General features: G+C 43.0%; 2 protein-coding genes and 2 long non-coding RNA genes across 5 annotated transcripts in view; 2 read left to right on the top strand and 2 right to left on the bottom strand.

Moving 5' to 3' along the window:
* The window catches only part of eps8a (EGFR pathway substrate 8a, signaling adaptor), a 76,336-nt gene extending 74,085 nt beyond the window's left edge, over positions 1–2,251 (top strand). Inside the window, exon 23 of one of the 2 annotated variants that reach the window (XM_085769645.1) lies at positions 2,063–2,251. In XM_085769645.1, the coding sequence (XP_085625771.1) occupies positions 2,063–2,173 (111 nt within the window). In that variant the 3' untranslated portion in view covers positions 2,174–2,251. The remainder of the gene's footprint in view (positions 1–2,062) is intronic. The other variant, XM_085769646.1, reaches the window with a different exon arrangement.
* LOC146962239 (uncharacterized) lies at positions 2,243–4,225 on the bottom strand. The gene is made up of 2 exons (XR_015035115.1): positions 4,097–4,225; positions 2,243–2,444 (listed from the first exon to the last, which is right to left on the bottom strand). It is a non-coding gene; the product is annotated as an uncharacterized LOC146962239 (long non-coding RNA).
* Positions 3,829–4,823, top strand: LOC146962238 (uncharacterized). Its single transcript, XR_015035116.1, has 2 exons — positions 3,829–3,916; positions 4,113–4,823. It is a non-coding gene; the product is annotated as an uncharacterized LOC146962238 (long non-coding RNA).
* A 4,453-nt stretch (positions 4,824–9,276) lies between these two features.
* ptpro (protein tyrosine phosphatase receptor type O) overlaps positions 9,277–18,973 on the bottom strand; it is a 98,475-nt gene continuing 88,778 nt past the window's right edge. The window contains exons 22-27 of the mRNA XM_085769918.1: positions 18,299–18,433; positions 18,070–18,192; positions 16,449–16,603; positions 13,733–13,868; positions 11,588–11,708; positions 9,277–10,714 (exon numbers count right to left, since the gene is read on the bottom strand). Coding sequence (XP_085626044.1) covers positions 11,604–11,708; positions 13,733–13,868; positions 16,449–16,603; positions 18,070–18,192; positions 18,299–18,433 — 654 coding nt within the window. The 3' untranslated portion in view covers positions 9,277–10,714; positions 11,588–11,603. The remainder of the gene's footprint in view (positions 10,715–11,587; positions 11,709–13,732; positions 13,869–16,448; positions 16,604–18,069; positions 18,193–18,298; positions 18,434–18,973) is intronic.

Genomic DNA, 18,973 nt, shown 5'->3' with positions numbered 1-18,973 from the left:
AGAGGGACATTACATACGAGCAGCATGGAGGTATCTGGATGTTTTTTGGTGTGTCTTTTTGTTACGAAGACAGTTGGTATCCATTTGCAACCGTCTTATGGACATGCACTGCTACGCCGAGACCCCCTGTAACTCAGAGAAGCCACGGAGGACTCTGAAACTTCTCCCAGCCCTTAGTCCACATGAGGAGGGGGAGGAGATCATGAGTGAAATTTCAATTTTGGGTGAACTATCCCTTTAAACGAGTCCAGCTGATGTTTGTGTGACCGGTGTCAGGTGTGGGTCCGTTACCCAGCATGCACCCTGGCTCGGCGTAGTCGTCCTCCTCCACAGCAGCAGCAGCAGCAGCAGCAGCAGCAGCAGCGTGAGTCATGTGACCTCGGCCACGCCCACAAGATTTTCTCAGGAAATCTTCGAGTGGAGCAGCGAAGCGCCAGCAGCAGCAGCAGCAGCAGCAGCAGCTCAGTAGATGCTCGCAGGTCGAGGGGAGACTCTCGAGGGACCAATAGGACCAATCAGAGCTGAGGATGTATGACATCACACTAGCCGAGGGTTGAGCCAATCACAGGGCAGAACCGCCTCTGTTAGGAAAACACTGCACATTAGAGGAACAGGGAATCAAACCCACGACCTCCTGATCAATGGACGAGCTGTGACGAGAGGAACTGACCAATCACTGCCCACACATTAAAGGGATACGCCAACATTTTTTTTTTTTCGTGTCTTGCCTCACTCCCGAGTCCATGACCAGCAGATAGACGCCATCCTTTCAACTGTGCGTGTAGTTACCATGGAGATAGAGCCGTATCGCCGTAATTAGCTTAGCTCAAACACTGGAAGTGTATAGGTAGTGTTAGCCTTCCTCCACCTAAAGTCGCTAATTAGCTTAGCTCAAACACTGGAAGTGTATCGTGTTAGCCTGCCTTAGATCAGCAGTGTGTCGTTAACTTGTCTAAATACCAGCTGTTTACAATTTTGTTGGGGCGAATTCGGCGCTACTCAAGCTAACCAACGCACTTCCGGTTACTTTCACAAAATAAAACACCCGTTGCCCTTTACATACAGAAAACCATGACGATAGAATTTGTGCTTTTACTTTGAAACAGGAAGCTAACCTACCCTCGATGTAGCTAGCTTGAACCAAAATAAAGCGTCTTTGCTTGAACCCTCCGTTTTGACCGATCTCGTCCCGTTAGCGGCATTTGACCGCTCAAGATGCCGAAGACTAAGATAGTGACTTTAGGTGGAGGCAGGCTAACACTACCTATACACTTCCAGTGTTTGAGCTAAGCTAATTATGGACTTTAGGTAGGAGGCAGGCTAAGACTACCCATACACTTCCAGGGTTTGAGCTAAGCTAATTAGCGACTTTAGGTGGAGGCAGGCTAACACTACCCATACACTTCCAGGGTTTGAGCTAAGCTAATTAGCGACTTTAGGTGGAGGCAGGCTAACACTACCTATACACTTCCAGGGTTTGAGCTAAGCTAATTAGCGACTTTAGGTAGGAGGCAGGCTAACACTACCCATACACTTCCAGCGTTTGAGCTAAGCTAATTAGCCACTTTAGGTGGAGGCAGGCTAACACTACCTATACACTTCCAGTGTTTGAGCTAAGCTAATTAGCGACTTTAGGTGGAGGCAGGCTAACACTACCTATACACTTCCAGTGTTTGAGCTAAGCTAATTACGGCGATACGGCTCTATCTCCCTTGTTACTGCACGCACAGTTGAAAGGATGGTGTCTATCTGCTGGTCATGGACTCGGGAGTGAGGCAAGACACATAAAAAAATAAATGTTGGTGTATCCCTTTAAATAACATGAACTGATCAATGAGCCTCACACAGGAAACACTTCTGTACCCGACAAAATAAAAATAAAAACTCCTTCACTATTTGAACAGAACATGTGGATCATGATGAAGATGATGGTGACGATGATGATGATGGTGGTTTCACGAGAGTCTCCCGAGATCAACAACAACAACAACAACAACAACATGTTTGTTTGTTTGTTTTCTAACCAGCTGTGTGTTGTTGTTTGTCTCTGTTCTCTCTCCAGAGGAGTTCAGGCTCCGAGCTGCAGGAGATCATGAGGAGGCGACAGGAGAAACTGGCAGCGACCACCTGCGACTCGGGGGTGGAGTCTTTTGACGAAGGCTCCGCCCACTGAGCTGCTCAGGCCCCGCCCCCTCCCCAGGCCCCGCCCCCCCCTCCCCCACCCTCCCCTCCCCCCCTTTGGTTTTGTAATTGGTGAATCTGCAGCTGTTTTCTCGCCCTCTGACCCTCAGGCGGCGGCCGACCACGCCGAGTTCGTGGAGATCATGCGGCGGCGGCAGGAACTCCTCAGCTCGTCTCCATAGCAACAGAAACAGAGACAGAGACAGGGCCGAGGACGTCCGATATGATCAGAGAACACGCCGCCATGTTTGCCTGAAGCTCACCTGAAGTTTAGCTGAAGCTCAGCTGAAGCTCACCCGAGGTTCACCTGAAGCTCAACTTCAGCTGAAGCTGAGCTGAATCACCTGAAGTTCTGTTGAAGTTTAGCTGAAATTCAGCTGAAGCTCTCCTAAAGTTCATCTGAAGCTCAGCTGAAGTTTAGCTGAAGTTCACCTGAAGTTCAGCTGAAGTTTAGCTGAAATTCAGCTGAAGTTTTCCTGAAACTCACCAGAAGTTCATCTGAAGCTCAGCTGAAGTTTAGCTGAAGTTTAGCTGAAGCTCTCCTGAAGTTCACCTAAAGCTCAGCTGAAGTTTAGCTGAAGTTTAGCTGAAGTTCACCTGAGGTTCACCTGAAGCTCAGCTGAAGTTTAGCTGAAGTTCATCTGAAGCTCACCTGAAGTTTAGCTGAAATTCAGCTGAAGCTCACCTGAAGTTTAGCTGAAGTTCATCTGAAGCTCACCTGAGGTTCAGCTGAAGCTAACCTGAAGTTCAGCTGAAGTTTAGCTGAAGTTCAGCTGAAGTTCAGCTGAAGCTCAGCTGAAGTTTAGCTGAAGTTCATCTGAAGTTTAGCTGAAGTTTAGCTGAAGCTAACCTGAAGTTCAGCTGAAGTTTAGCTGAAGCTAACCTGAAGTTCAGCTGAAGTTTAGCTGAAATTCAGCTGAAGTTCTCCTGAAGCTCACCAGAAGTTCATCTGAAGTTCAGCTGAAGTTTAGCTGAAGTTCAGCTGAAGTTTTCCTGAAGTTCATCTGAAGCTCAGCTGAAGTTTAGCTGAAGTTCACCTGAAGTTCAGCTGAAGTTTAGCTGAAATTCAGCTGAAGTTTTCCTGAAACTCACCAGAAGTTCATCTGAAGCTCAGCTGAAGTTTAGCTGAAGCTCTCCTGAAGTTCACCTAAAGCTCAGCTGAAGTTTAGCTGAAGTTCACCTGAGGTTCACCTGAAGCTCAGCTGAAGTTTAGCTGAAGTTCATCTGAAGCTCACCTGAGGTTCAGCTGAAGCTAACCTGAAGTTCAGCTGAAGTTTAGCTGAAGTTCATCTGAAGCTCACCTGAGGTTCAGCTGAAGCTAACCTGAAGTTCAGCTGAAGTTTAGCTGAAGTTCAGCTGAAGTTCAGCTGAAGCTCAGCTGAAGTTTAGCTGAAGTTCATCTGAAGTTTAGCTGAAGCTAACCTGAAGTTCAGCTGAAGTTTAGCTGAAGCTAACCTGAAGTTCAGCTGAAGTTTAGCTGAAATTCAGCTGAAGTTCTCCTGAAGCTCACCAGAAGTTCATCTGAAGTTCAGCTGAAGTTTAGCTGAAGTTTAGCTGAAGTTCACCTGAGGTTCACCTGAAGCTCAGCTGAAGTTTAGCTGAAGTTCATCTGAAGCTCACCTGAGGTTCAGCTGAAGTTTAGCTGAAGTTTAGCTGAAGCTCTCCTGAAGTTCACCTAAAGCTCAGCTGAAGTTTAGCTGAAGTTTAGCTGAAGTTCACCTGAGGTTCACCTGAAGTTCAGCTGAAGTTTAGCTGAAGCTAACCTGAAGTTCAGCTGAAGTTTAGCTGAAATTCAGCTGAAGTTCTCCTGAAGCTCACCAGAAGTTCATCTGAAGTTCAGCTGAAGTTTAGCTGAAGTTTAGCTGAAGCTCTCCTGAAGTTCACCTAAAGCTCAGCTGAAGTTTGGCTGAATCACCTGAAGTTCAGCTGAGCTCCTCGGTGTGTTTGTACAAAGCGAAGCCGCTCAGTATTAACGTGAGGAGGAGAAGCAGCAGCAGTTTGTGTCTCAGCTTCTCTCTGGAGATCGGTGTCGGCCAATCAGAAGAGAGGAGGCTCTGAGCTTCTCTTCTGATTGGCTGACTGTTTTCTGAAAGATCCAATAAAAACAGAGAAGATTTCAGAATAAAACACTTCTGTGACATCACAAAGTCACAGAAGCGTAAAAACCAGACGTTTGATGACTGAGACACGAACTGAGCTGCAGGTGGAACATGTTGTTGTAGGAGCTGAATTATTGATTAATAGAAAATAATAATAATTATGTGTAAATTTCAGATTGTTGGAGCCCAGAGACAGAATGCTAATATTCATAGATATATTGATCAGTTTATTTAATAACCTCGTTAACGATAGAACTGATCAACAGGAGCTGAAGAAGTTTATGTGATTTGTGACTCATGTGGTTTAGATTTAGTCAATCAATCAGAAAGAATCAATAACTGATGATAGATTATCGATCGGCATCTTTGCACAATAATAAAACGTAGACGTTTCTCAACTGGTTCGGGATCAGTTCAGTGGTTTTTAAATAGGTCAAAAGTTGTCCGACGTGAATGTGCTCTGACTCGCTGTTCAAACTAAATTTGGAGCCAAACTTTTGAACTTGTTTGTTTTTCATGTCATAAAACCAAAACAAAAACTTTGTCAAATTTTCATCAGAATGAAAAAAAGTTGATTCATAAAATCAGAATCTGGTCGTTTCTGTAAATTCTCTTCTTCTGTCGAGACTCCGCCCTGTTTCTGTCCCCGAGATCTAGCTACTTCCTGCTCTGGTGTTTTCATAATAAAAGTCCTGCAGGGGGGCTCAAAGGGAATAATTGCTCTCTTTCCCTTGAGGCTTTTAATGTGGAAAAACCAGCAGGAAGTGACAGAAACAGTGATTTAAAGGGATAGTTCACTCAAAAATTGAAATTTCGGTCTCGGCGTAGCAGTGCATGTCCATATAACAGTTGCAAATGGATACCACTTTTCTTTGAAACAAAAAGACACACCAAAAAACATCCAAATACCTCCATGCTGCTCGTCTGTAATGTCCCTCTTGTATTGAAGCCCCGACATGAGAAATTGTTCCGAAAAAAATTAAATAAGTCTATGTTTTAAGCTTGTTTAAAGCGGAAGCTCCCAGTGATTCAGTTCACTGCTCTTCCTGTGTCAATGCAACACTGGGAGCTTCCGCTACAAACAAGCTTAAAACATAGACTTATTTAATTTTTTTCGGAACAATTTCTCATGTTGGGGCAAGACGGACATTACATACGAGCAGCATGGAGGTATCTGGATGTTTTTTGGTGTGTCTTTTTGTTACGAAGACAGTTGGTATCCATTTGCAACCGTTATATGGACATGCACTGCTACGCCGAGACCCCCTGTAACTCAGAGAAGCCACGGAGGACTCTGAAACTTCTCCCAGCCCTTAGTCCACATGAGTGAAATTTGAATTTTGGGTGAACTATCCCTTTAAAGATAAAAAGAGCGTGAAGTGGAGCAGGTGGCGAGTTCGTGCTGGTCATGAACCGACGCCACCTGAGAGTTTACAGTGAACATCTTCTACATGAACTCTGTATGTACTGATTCTATACGATCCGTTCGTTCTCACTGTGGCATTGATTGTATTGATGATTATTGATGATCAGTTTTCCACTCGCACACTGGAAACATGGAGCTTTTATTCTGAAGGGATTAACGACGCTAATGAGAAACGCTGATTAAGTTATTTAGTGAACTGTTGTAGCAGCCAATCAGACAGAAGCATTTGTATGTGAATAGTTTTCATTGGTGCCTTTTTCCATTAAATCTGCTCGTTCTGCAATAAAAAACATTTAATAAGAAAACCACTGAGTCCATTTCCTGTTTCTTCTGTTTCACAGGTTCAGTCAATTTAACTCAAATATTATTATTGTTCCTCTGACTCTAATTCATGTAATAATAATCATATCAATAATGAAAATCCTGACTAAATGAGAAAGGATTTGAAGATTTAAAACTAGAAAAGTTCTCGTTGGAAAAAAATGTTTCTCTAATTTGGAAGAACTAAAACCTCTTTGTCCTGAATTTATAATAAGGTGATGATGTCATAATTCTCAGAATCAGTTTTTAAAAATTTTTTTTAAGAAAACTTATTTAAATATATAGCCTATAAATCTGTTATTCTAAGCTAAAGATTGAGAATAAAGTTCTGAGACGAGGTCATGAGTTGTTTTGATTTTAGTTTATCTCTGACATCGTCTGTTTTTAATAATTGGCATCAATATAAACACATTAAAGGGATAGTAGCATTTTTTAAAAGTGGGGTTGTATGATCTACAAATAGCCCCTAAGTACTTTAATTGCAGTAGAAGACTCTCTACAACTCTAACCAACTGCTGATCGGCGGGCGCTAACCCTGGGCGGAGGGATACGCGAGTTGGTTAGATCCAAATAAAAAAGTTTTTCCTGCACTTTGAAGGGCTGGAAAAAATTATATTATAGCGAACAATGGAACTGTGTATTTTTTTTCAGGTAAAACCTCTTTTAGGCCGTGAAAATAGGCCGTTTCTTTGGGTCTGTTCACAACACTGTATGTTGTAAATCTCTGGGCAGGGCTATTATGGGCTGGCGTTGCTAACGGGAGGAGTGCAGAGAGTCTTCTACTGCAATTAAAGTACTTAGGGGCTATTTGTAGATCATACAACCCCACTTTAAAAAAAATGATACTATCCCTTTAATATTCATACACCATGTGAGTGTTGTGTAGAAAGTGGAGACGACAGGTTTTAAACTGCAACATTTTATTTGTTCCAACACACACACATTAAAACTGTGACGATGACGAGCTCATCAGGAACAGGAAGTGACACAATAAATGGCACCAATGACGAACAGTCGACAACACGGAGAGAAGATCTGTAGCAGTGACGGTGCTCGGCTCTTCGTCTGCAGCTTCTCACTGTCTCTACTTTTTCTACTGTTTCTAGGTTTTATTTTTTTATTGTTTTTTTTTTATTCTATTTTATTTTTTTTTTACAGTTGAACCAAAGTGAGTTTTTCTGCCACAGACTCAGAGTTTCTAACGTGCGTTGGTCCGAAGCTTCAGGCTCAGAAACGAAGATTCACACAACGACTGAAAAACAACAAACTAAAGCAACTTGTCCACAAGAAACCACTTAGTCATGACGAGTAGAAACCAGAAGCAGGAATTAATTCATTAATATGTACAGTACGTCTGATGAAGCCACACCTGGGGGGCCCAGCGGGGGGCCCGGACGGAGAACAGGTACAGACTTCAGGTGTTTGAACCTCAAGGCAGCGAGGACGAATCGTTTCACTTCGTTACAAACATTCGTGAACTTTTCTACAGATCAGAAACGAGCTGTCGTCAAAATAATAAAACACTTTATAAAATCTGAAAGTTCAGATTCTAAACTGGTTTCAAACTGGTTTTGTGTTTGATAGAAGTTTACTTTTGTAAAAACGTTTTTGATTAAAATCTAAATTCTATCAGTGCAAATACTTTAAATCTTCATTTACTGTATTTCTTATAAAAGTGTCGTTGATATTTCATGTAATTGATCTTTGATCTGTTGTTTCTATGAACATAAACTCAGTTTGTTCACTGAATCAACTCAGAACTGATTCATTAATTAAGTTCATCAAACACAGGAAGTGGATTTAACACTGTCAGACTCTGGTGCTCTTATTTTGACGACACCCTGTCCATCCTGTCTGTGTAGAAGGTCAAAGGTCGACCACTCGTCCGTCAGTAACATTCTCCTCAGATGTGAGTTTTGTTTGTTTTTTCTTTCAAACCTTCAGTAAAAAATGAAAAACGACAAATGATCGTTAATTAACTTTGATATGAAGACGAACGACTCACGACTGTTTCTGTACAGACGTCGTGAGATCAGGAGCTGGGCTCAGATCAGGAGCCACCAGGGGCCACAATGGGCCACCAGGGGCCACTAGGAGCTACTAGGAGCCACTATGGGCCACAATTGGCCGAAATGGGCCACCATGGGCCACTAGGAGCTACTAGGAGCCACCATGGGCCACAATGGGCCACAATTGGCCATAATGGGCCACTAGGAGCCACCATGGGCCACTAGGAGCTACTAGGAGCCACAATGGGCCACTAGGGGCCACCAGGAGCTACTAGGAGCCACCATGGGCCACTAGGAGCTACTAGGAGCCACTATGGGCCACAATTGGCCATAATGGGCCACCAGGAGCTACTAGGAGCCACCATGGGCCACTAGGAGCTACTAGGAGCCACCATGGGCCACTAGGAGCCACTAGGAGCCACAATGGGCCACTAGGAGCCACCATGGGCCACAATGGGCCACTAGGAGCCACCATGGACCACAATGGGCCACTAGGAGCCACCATGGGCTACTAGGAGCCACCATGGGCCACTAGAAGCTACCATGGGCCACCGTGGGCCACTAGGAGCCACCATGGGCCACTAGGAGCCACCAGGAGCTACCATGGGCCACAATGGGCCACTAGGAGCTACTGGGAGCTACTAGGAGCCACCAGGGGCCACTAGGAGCCACCATGGGCCACAATGGGCCACTAGGAGCTACTAGGAGCCACCAGGAGCCACTAGGAGCCACTAGGAGCTACTAGGAGCCACCATGGGCCACAATGGGCCACTAGGAGCTACCATGGGCCACCGTGGGCCACTAGGAGCCACCAGGAGCCACCAGGAGCTACCATGGGCCACAATGAGCCACTGGGAGCCACTAGAAGCCACCATGGGCCACTAGGAGTCACTAGGGGGCCAAACAGCCCAGTGTAAACTCTGATGAAGCCAAACACTGATTTTGTTCCGACATTATTATTATTATTATATTAATGAGGGCGCTGGAACAAACTCAGTGTTTTACAGTGAAACATTTCTTTTCTCTTCAGTTTGATATTAATTGTTCACATGATGATGATATGTTGATGTCTGGGCTCTGATTGGCTCTGATTGGCCCTGATTGGCCCTGATTGGCTCTGATTGGCTCTGATAGGCTCCGCCCACTCAGTGAGATATGATGAGCAGATATGTGTGTTTGTTTGTCTCAGGTGATGATGTCGCTCGTCTCTGCTGATTGGCCGGCAGCGGTCCGACCTGTCGTCTGTTTGTTTGTGCAGCGCAGCAACATTCACGTGTTCGACGGAATAAAAACATGTTGATGCGTTCAGTGACACCGGGACAAAGGAGCGTCGTCGCCGTCGTCGTCGTCTTCTGCTGCTGCTTTGATCCGAAACCTTCAGTGAGTTCAGTCTTAAAAGGCGATTTTAGTTTTTCATCACCACGACGACGACGACGACGTCCGACGGCGCCTTCAGCAGGAAACAGGAAACAGGAAACAGGAAGTTCCTCCACAGGAAACAGTTTAGTCGTTTTTTTAGTGTTTAGGTTAAAAAACAGCGAATAACGAGTCGGTTAAAAAGCAGCGTCGCCGTTGCCGCGGCGTCCAGACTTGAAACTTTGTGCTCATCGTTGGTCCAATGATCTTCAGGCGACGCTGCAGGTGGGCGGAGTCAGCGGCGGCGGCGGCGTCCTGTGCAGCCGTCCTGGTTAGCACGTTAGCACGTTAGCGCTGCTGGAGCTCTAATAGGAATAATAATAATCGAAGAGTTGTGTTGAGTCCAGTGATTGGTGCGTTGGCAGTGGGAGCACTGCAAAAACTCAACATCTTACCAAGAATATTTGTCTTATTTCTTGTCAAAATGTCTCATTTCTAGTCAAAACTAATCTCTTTCCACTCAAAATAAGACTCATCACCTAAAAATGAACTTGTTTTTAGATCATTTTCACTTGTTTCAAACTAATTTTCACTTGAAATAAGTAGAAAAATCTGCCAGTCAAAGCAAGTTTTTCGTGCTTGTAATAAGAAAGAAAAACTATCAGATTTTTCTACTTATTTCAAGTGAAAATCTGCTTGAAAGAAGTAAAAAGTGTCTAAAAACAAGCTGCTTTTTAATGTGATGAGTCTTATTTTAAGTAGAATGAGACTTGTTTTGACTAGAAATAAGACAAATATTCTTGGTGAGATATTGAGTTTTTGCAGTGAGGAGTCACGACCAGGACAGCTGCACACGAGGGGGAGGGGCTCATCCAGTGGGGGGGGGGTGGAGGAGTGTGTGTGTGTCTGTGTGTGTGTGTGTGTGTGTGTGTGTGTGTGTGTGTGTGTCTGTGTGTGTGTGTGTGTGTGTGTGTGTTTGCTGGTTTTTCAGCTCCTGAGATTAAAAACAGAAAAGAAAACGAGGAGCTGCCGCCGACTCGGCTCAACCCGCTTGTCGTCTGGTCTGAAGGAGGACGGACACGGACTCGACGCAGGCAGACGTCCAATCAGCAGACGGCGCCGGTGGAAGCTCCTCCCACTCCGCGCCGACGACGTGAGCGGGTCCAGGTCAGAGGAGCGGTGGAGGCGGAGGCGGAGCGGAGCGGCGGGGGGTCAGTGAACGCTCCTTAAGGCAGAATCTCCCCCCGGGTCAAAGGAAAAACTGGTTCTCTCCCTCCCACGTCGTCCGTTTGATCGTTGGTCGGATGGATCTGAAGCTCAGCCTGCAAGACAAGGAACAGGGAGAAGTTAAGTTCAGCCTGCAAGACAAGGAGCAGGGAGAAGTTAAGTTCAGCCTGCAAGACAGGGAGCAGGGAGATGCTAGAACCTCTGCGATTTTATCAAACTGGCCCATCACCATAACCCCTATAGTCATAGCAGTAGGTTCGTTACCTTTAATTGTCGGTGCAAGCTATTTTTAGGACGGCGGAGCAGAGCCGTGAGCTGCTCAGAGCTACGCTACGGAGGCTCATTATGGGATTTCTTGGTTTCCCTCATCATCAAACTCATCAAATACACAATCCAACAACTCCACAACGCTCTGGTGGACAAGTTGTGAGCTGCACATTCACCACGCTATGAGATAATAACACAACGTTACCACACAGAGTTGTTGTAGAGGGAAATTCATGCAAAACCTCTGATGCACGTTGCCTTCAGGGACAGTTTTTCATCAACAGTCTCTGTATTTCCCTCTAAAACAACTCTGTGTGGTAACGTTGTGTTATTATCTCATAGCGTGGTGAATGTGCAGCTCACAACTTGTCCACCAGAGCGTTGTGGAGTTGTTGGATTGTGTATTTGATGAGTTTGATGAGTTTGAAACCAAGAAATCCCATAATGAGCCTCCGTAGCGTAGCTCTGAGCAGCTCACGGCTCTGCTCCGCCGTTCTAAAAATAGCTTGCACCGACAATTAAAGGTAACGAACCTATTGCTATGACTATAGGGATTATGGCAATGGGCCAGTTTGACTAAATGTTGAACTATCCCTTTAACACTCAGGATTACGTGATCCTGGATGAAACGAGGGATTTAAACATCCAGATCACTTTGATCCAGATGAAACCAGTTGAACAGCTGCAGCTCCGTGACTCACGTGGAGGCGTGGCCTCTTATGTCTTGCTGGCGTTCTCGTAGATGACGTCGGAGGTGATGGACTGCTGCTTCTTCTTCTGCCACATCAGCAGGACGCACTGGTGGATGAACACGTACTGCTCCTTTAACGACAACCACAACCACAGCTCAGTTATTAAAAGTTCAGATTTTATGGAGCTACATTTGTGTCTTTATTATTCAATTAAAAAAAACAGTTGATTTGAACAAAAAATATATTTTCAATCAAAACAAACTTCACTTCAATAAAAAAAAGTGTTTGAATGCAAAAAAAATACAGGAGAGCAGCGTCTGAGACTTTGTTTTTTTTTTGTCTTTATCATTCAATCTGGAAAAAAAGTTGATTTAAACCAAAAAAAGATATTTTCAATCAAATAATAAACTCACTTCAATCAAAAATACCTTTTAAATCAAAGAAGAAAAGGGTTCAGATGCAATTTTTTGGGTCTCAAATATTTTATTTTCATTCAAACACTTTTTTTTTGATTGAAGTGAAGTTTGTTTTGATTGAAAATATCCTTTCTGTCTAAATCAACTTTTTTGTTTTGATTGAATAATAAAGACACAGATGGAGCTCCATATGATTCCAGCTTCTTAAATGTGAATATTTCTGGTTTCTTTGTTCCTTTATGACAATAAACTGAGTCTCTTTGGTTTGTGGACAAAACAAGACATTTGAGGACGATGTCGTCTCAACATTTTATTGACCAAACAACAGGGGTGGAAAGAGTACCAAAAAAATCTACTCAAGTAAAAGTACAGTTACCTTGATGAAATTTTACTCAAGTAAAAGTAAAAGTACTGGTGTAAAAATCTACTCAAGTAAAAGTAAAAAGTAGTTCATTTAAAATTTACTCAGAGTAAAAGTTACTTAGTTACTTTTTTATTTTTTTTGGGGGGGGGGGGGGGGGGGGGTATAATGGCCAGAGATTGGCCTCACATTCTCCGTGCATGTCTCTGTGTTTCAAATTTGTCCCTTCTCCATCAACACACTGGTCTCCATCATCTTTTAGCTCCTGTGGCACCAACTTGATTCTGACCTTCTGACACTGCAGTTGTCCAGAGCCAATCAGATGGACAGTTACAGTTACTGGCACTAAGGTTGTCACCATCATGATCATGATACTAACATTTTCAACTCAATATCGATATTAAGGAAAATATTCGATACTCAATACCATTTTCAATACGGATAAAAAAAGAAAAGAAAAATCTCTCTCTCCCTCTTTCACTCACACACACCTGTTTTTTTTACTGTCTTTCCTGTCTGCTCTCAAGGAGGAGGAGGAGGAGGGGGGGGGGGGGGGTTTACTGTAGGTTCTCTCTCTCTTGCCTCTTTACTGTAACTGCTCTGAAGCAGGGGGCTGCTTGTCTGTTCCTCTGAGCATGGCCATGGATCTGACTGGGCTCCTACATTTAACTCAACGGACCGCCGGTCCGGCCTTCAGCCCCGGTGTGTCTGGCACGGTCACCATAAACGTAGCCGAATAGATGGACATGCCTGATAACGTTGTCTTTAATCATTAACGTCAGCTTTTAACCGCTAGCTGTGGCTAATGGCTAATATAAGACGACAACATAGCGACGAGCCCTGTTATGCACAAACTCACGTAGCGGTGAGGGGGAAAGAGGTGTGTACCTGCCTGCATAGATGACCTGCCTGCTGCTGCTGTGTGCGTCTGTGAGAGAGGCGGCAGCGGCGTAGCTACTTTTGACAACCCACACAGAGTAATATATTTTTTACTTTGTAACTTAAGCTATTTAAAATGTAACTAAGTAAATTTCTTCCAACAATATGTACTCAAGTAAAAGTAAAAGTACTGATTTTAAAAATTACTCAAAAAAGTACAAGTACACAAAAAAGCTACTTAATTACAGTAACTTGAGTAAATGTAACTAGTTACTTTCCACCCCTGCCAAACAACTTATCGATTTAACCTCCTTTGAAAAAAAAACGTATCGATTAATCGTTTAAAGGGCAATTCCGGGCAAATTCAACTCAGGGCTGTATGTTCCTAACATTTTAGGTCTAAAAGAAGGAATCTGAAGGTTTTGGGCAGCAAGCAGCACGCTCAGTCCCTGAAGGCACCACTGATGCATGATGGGACATGACGGCGCCCGTCCTCACCTCGGTCTGCACCATGGACAGACGGTGTGACCTCATCTCCGACACCATCCCCAGGATGTCGGCGAACTCGTGCTCCCGGATGTGCTGCATGAGGCGGTCCAGAGCGATGAAGGTCCCGGTCCGGCCCACGCCCGCACTGAGGACACACACAGCAGCAACACTTCATTCAGAAACTTTATTTAACAGGATAAACCCCTTGAGAGGAATCCTAAAATACATTACAACCAAAAAAAAGGGACAAAACACAATCAACAATCTACAGACATACGACAACAAAGACAACAGACATCATCACAAACATAAAAGAAATGAGTAAAAGAATAAGAACAACCTCTTGATGGCCACAGCAGTAGCCTAGTAAAGTGTGTTACAGATAATATTGATACACTGCAAAAACTCAAAATCTTTCCAAGAATATTTGTCTTATTTCTTGTCAAAATGTCTCATTTCTAATCAAAACTAATCTCTTTTCACTTAAAATAAGACTCATCACCTAAAAATTAACTTGTTTTTAGATCATTTTCACTTGTTTCAAACTAATTTTCACTTTAAATAAGTAGAAAAATCTGCCAGTGAAAACAAGTTTTTGTGCTTGTAATAAGGAAGAAAAACTTGCTCCACTATCAGATTATTTTAAGTGAAAATCTGCTTGAAAGAAGTAAAAAGTGTCTAAAAACAAGCTGCTTTTTAATGTGATGAGTCTTATTTTAAGTAGAATGAGATTTGTTTTGACTAGAAATTACATTTTGACTAAAAATAAGACAAATATTCTTGGTAAGATATTTGATTTTTTGCAGTGTAGAACTACGGAAGCCGAGAACGGCCAGGTCCGTATACATTTTTTTTATTACCGTTTTCTCGTGATAACGACTTATTATTTCGTTATCTCGAGATAACAAAGTCCATTTTCTCGTGATAACGAAATAATCATAGAATGTGTCGTTGACATGGTTGCCTAGCAACAGAAGGCTACTGTTCAGCTCGAGCATGGGGCAGTTAACTTTTCTACTCTAGCCTACTCACTGGTGTGATTATTGTCCACACCAGCTGTCAACAATAACTTACCAGTAAGTTACACTTCACGTTAGTTTGTATAACGTCACTGTGCTGGGTTTATTTAAGGGGCTACCGGCCGGTGGTCCCATCTATCCTGTTTCAGCTAAGCTAACGTTAGCTACTGGCTGCTGCTGCTGTCAGAAATCACAACCTTATCTCCAACCATCAGACACCTGTTGCCTGCGACCACTGACATGTAGGCTAATGTTAATTTGGCAAGACAGCAGTGTTCATGAGCTTTATCTGAGCAGCAACTAGCTAACATTACCTTAGCTGGAGCTGCCATAACGTAGTCTACTCTCATGTGTTTATGCTAACCTGTAGCCCCTTAAATAAACCCAGCTCAGTCAACAAACTAACGTTAAGTGTAACTTACCGGTACTTCATTGTTGACAGCTCCTCAGAGCAGACTAACGTTAGTGGCAGCTCTTGAAGGCTGAAATCAGGATGATGTGATCACATTAATCAGCTCACTGATTTGAGTTCTACACATGGTTTTGGGCAATTATCCCACGAAAAACATCTCTTCTGTTACGTTAGATCTGTAGATGTGTAGTGTTTCCAACAGACTCGCTTTAGTAGCCTCCTGCTACGAACATACAGCGGCTAACCAGCCCATGGATGTATTATATAAACCGTCTTTGATTATATTAACCCCGTAAACAGAAGCGATTGCACCGGGGAAACATGTTGCTAGGCAACCATGTCAACGACACATTCTATGATTATTTCGTTATCACGAGAAAACGGTCTTTGTTATCTCGAGATAACGAAATAAATTAATTCGTTATCACGAGAAAACGGACTTTGTTATCTCGAGATAACGAAATAATAAGTCGTTATCACGAGAAAACGATAATAAAAAAAATATTATGGACGTGGCCGTTCTCGGCTTCCGTATAGAACATCATCTGAAACATGTGCAATTTAACGCTATAATATAATTTTTTCCAGCCCTTCAAAGTGCAGGAAAAACACTGTTTTTATTTGGACCTAACCAACTCACGTATCCCTCCGCCCAGGGTTAGCGCCCGCCGATCAGCAGTTGGTTCGGTCCAAATAAAAACTGTGTTTTTCCTGAACTTTGAAGGGCTGGAAAAAATTATATTATAGTGAACAATGGAACTGTGTATTTATTTTCAGGTAAAACCTCTTTTAGGCCGTGAAAATAGGCCGTTTCTTTGGGTCTGTTCACAACACTGTATGTTGTAAATCTCTGGGCAGGGCTATTATGGGCTGGCGTTGCTAACGGGAGGAGTGCAGAGAGTCTTCTACTGCAATTAAAGTACTTAGGGGCTATTTGGAGATCATACAACCACACTTTAAAAAAAAAAAAGATACTATCCCTTTAAGTGTAAAACAGTTCTTGGATCGAAATAAAACACTGATACCACAGTTGATTTTACGAAGAATAAAAGTCGATATGAGGTTTGACAGTAAGTTCTGAGTCCAGCCATAACCCTAGATATTTGAACTGTTCAACAACTCGATGCAGATTCACACCATCATTACATGTTATTATTAAGTTATTAGGTTGCATTTTTAGGTCATGTTTTGTACCAAAGACCATGGAGTAAGATTACACATCACTGTGACATCACTATGACATCACTGTGACATCACTGTGACATCACTGTGACATCACTGTGACATCACCGACCTGCAGTGGACCACGATGGGGTCCTTGGTGCGGTGCGCCTGCTGCCGGACGATGTGGACGAACTGCAGGATGCTCTCGATGGCGTTGACGGTCGGAACGCCGTGGTCGGGCCACGAGGTGTAGTTCAGGTGGAGCACGTCCTGAGACTCATCAGCCTGCACACACACACACACAGAGAGACACACACACACACACACACACAGAGACACACACACACGCTGGTCTGACACAGTGTTGAGGTTCAGCTGCAACAATCAATCGATTAATCAAACAATAATCAATTATTAAAGGGACAACGAGGAGTTTCTATTTGGTTATAAAAAGTCTGATATTAATGTGGATGAATCTCCGTTACCACTTGTTAATGGTCCATTTTAGATAAATCTATGGTTTTGTCTCTGTGGTTATTTTGTTATTATTAGTGGTGGTGGAAATGCTGGGCGAGCCGACCAGCGTTTCTTTACTTTCGGTTTCGTGGCGAGTCATGAGAATAACGCCGCCGTATGAATCTCCGTTTATGGTGGGAACTACGACGGTATGTGATCGTCTTCCAACCTCTGACTTTAATTCTTGATGAATGAAAACATGAGTCTGTCTTGCGCCGGTCAAAGAATTTCACGGTGCGGAGGCTCATAAATGTAGTGAGGAAACACTTCGCTTTTACAAAACTCCTCGTTGTCCCTTTAAATTAATACAAATTTTTAAAAAGTTCTGATTTTATGGAGCTACATCTGTGTCGTTATTATTCAATCAAAAAACAAACTTCACTTAAATAAAAAAATGAATGTGTTTGAATGCAAAATAAATACAGGAGACCGGAGTCTGTTTGAGACTTTTTTTTTTTGTCTTTATTATTCAATTAAAAGAAAGTTGATTTAAACAAAAAAACCTTTTCAATCAAAGAAGGTAAGCGTTCAAATGCAATTTTTTTGGGTCTCAAATATTTTTTTGCATTCAAACACTCTTTTTTTTTGATTGAAGTGAAGTTTGTTTTGATTGAAAATATCTTTTTTGTTTAAATGAACTTTTTTTTTTTATTAAATAATAAAAACACAGATGGAGCTCCATATGATTCCAGCTTCTTCAATGTGAATATTTCTGGTTTCTTTGTTCCTTTATGACAATAAACTGAGTCTCTCTTAGGTTTGTGGACAAAACAAGACATTTGAGGACGATTGATGGGTTGAAAGACATTTAACATTTTATTGACCAAACATCTAATTGATTAATCGTTTAAATAATCAACAGATTAATCGATAATGACAATAATCATTAGTTGCAGCTCTGTAGTACGTTGTAGTTGTAACCTGTTGCATTTGTACTTTAGCCCCTTGCTGTTTATCATTTATTTGTTTGTACAGTGTACATTATTGGCACTTTTTAATCATATTTTATCTTGCAGTAGGTCCTTTTAATCTGCCCATGATATGTTATATGTTACATGTTATCTGGTGTTGTCTATTTGTGTATGTGTTGGAATGTGTGGATCTTCCTGGCTGCAAATCATTTTTCCCTTTTTGGGACAAATAAAGACACTTTGACTTTGACTTTGTATTGATGAGGTATTGATGAGGTATTGATGAGGTATTGCAGAGGTATTGATGAGGTATTGATGACTCACGTATCCCAGCCTGAACTTCCTGACGGTCCACTCGGTGGACTCGGACTCGGACATCATCTCCACGCTGATCTCTCCGTACATGACCGGCTCGTCGGTGAACGGCCAGTAGTGGTCACACTTCACCTGGCAACACAAACACACACACACACACACACATCAGCTGTTAGTGACACACACACACATTTACACAGTGGTGCAGCCTGTTTCCATGGCGACGGGAGGGACCGACCCGGCGGCGCTCGTTGCACTGAGTCAGCATGACGACGATGGGAGACTTCTGCTGCAGCACCATCCTCCAGAAGTCGTTCCTGGTCTCGGGCAGCGGACCCTGGGTGGCGATGTACTCCTTACCGTGTTTGTAGCCCTACACACACACACACACACACACACACACACACACACACACACACACAGACACACACACACAGTGATGTCACTCTCACATTGATTTGATTTGATTGAATTCCTACGCCCTGTTAAAATATTTATTATTCAAAGGGATAGTTCAACATTTAGTCAAATTGGCCCATCACCATAATCCCTATAGTCATAGCAGTAGGTTCGTTACCTTTAATTGTCGGTGCAAGCTGTTTTTAGAACGGCGGAGCAGAGCCGTGAGCTGCTCAGAGCTACGCTACGGAGGCTCATTATGGGATTTCTTTGGTTTCCCTCATCATCAAACTCATCAAATACACAATCCAACAACTCCACAACGCTCTGGTGGACAAGTTGTGAGCTGCACATTCACCACGCTATGAGATAATAACACAACGTTACCACACAGAGTTGTTTTAGAGGGAAATTCATGTAAAACCGCTGATGCACGTTGCCTTCAGGGACAGTTTTTCATCATCAGTCTCTGTATTTCCCTCTAAAACAACTCTGTGTGGTAACGTTGTGTTAT

Source organism: Trachurus japonicus, chromosome 23 (genome assembly GCF_045865225.1).
Source record: "Trachurus japonicus isolate A0001 chromosome 23, Traja_1.0".
Lineage (NCBI taxonomy): Eukaryota > Metazoa > Chordata > Actinopteri > Carangiformes > Carangidae > Trachurus > Trachurus japonicus.
The sequence above is the reverse complement of the archived record's forward strand: the minus strand, read 5'-3'. Positions and strand labels throughout refer to the sequence as shown.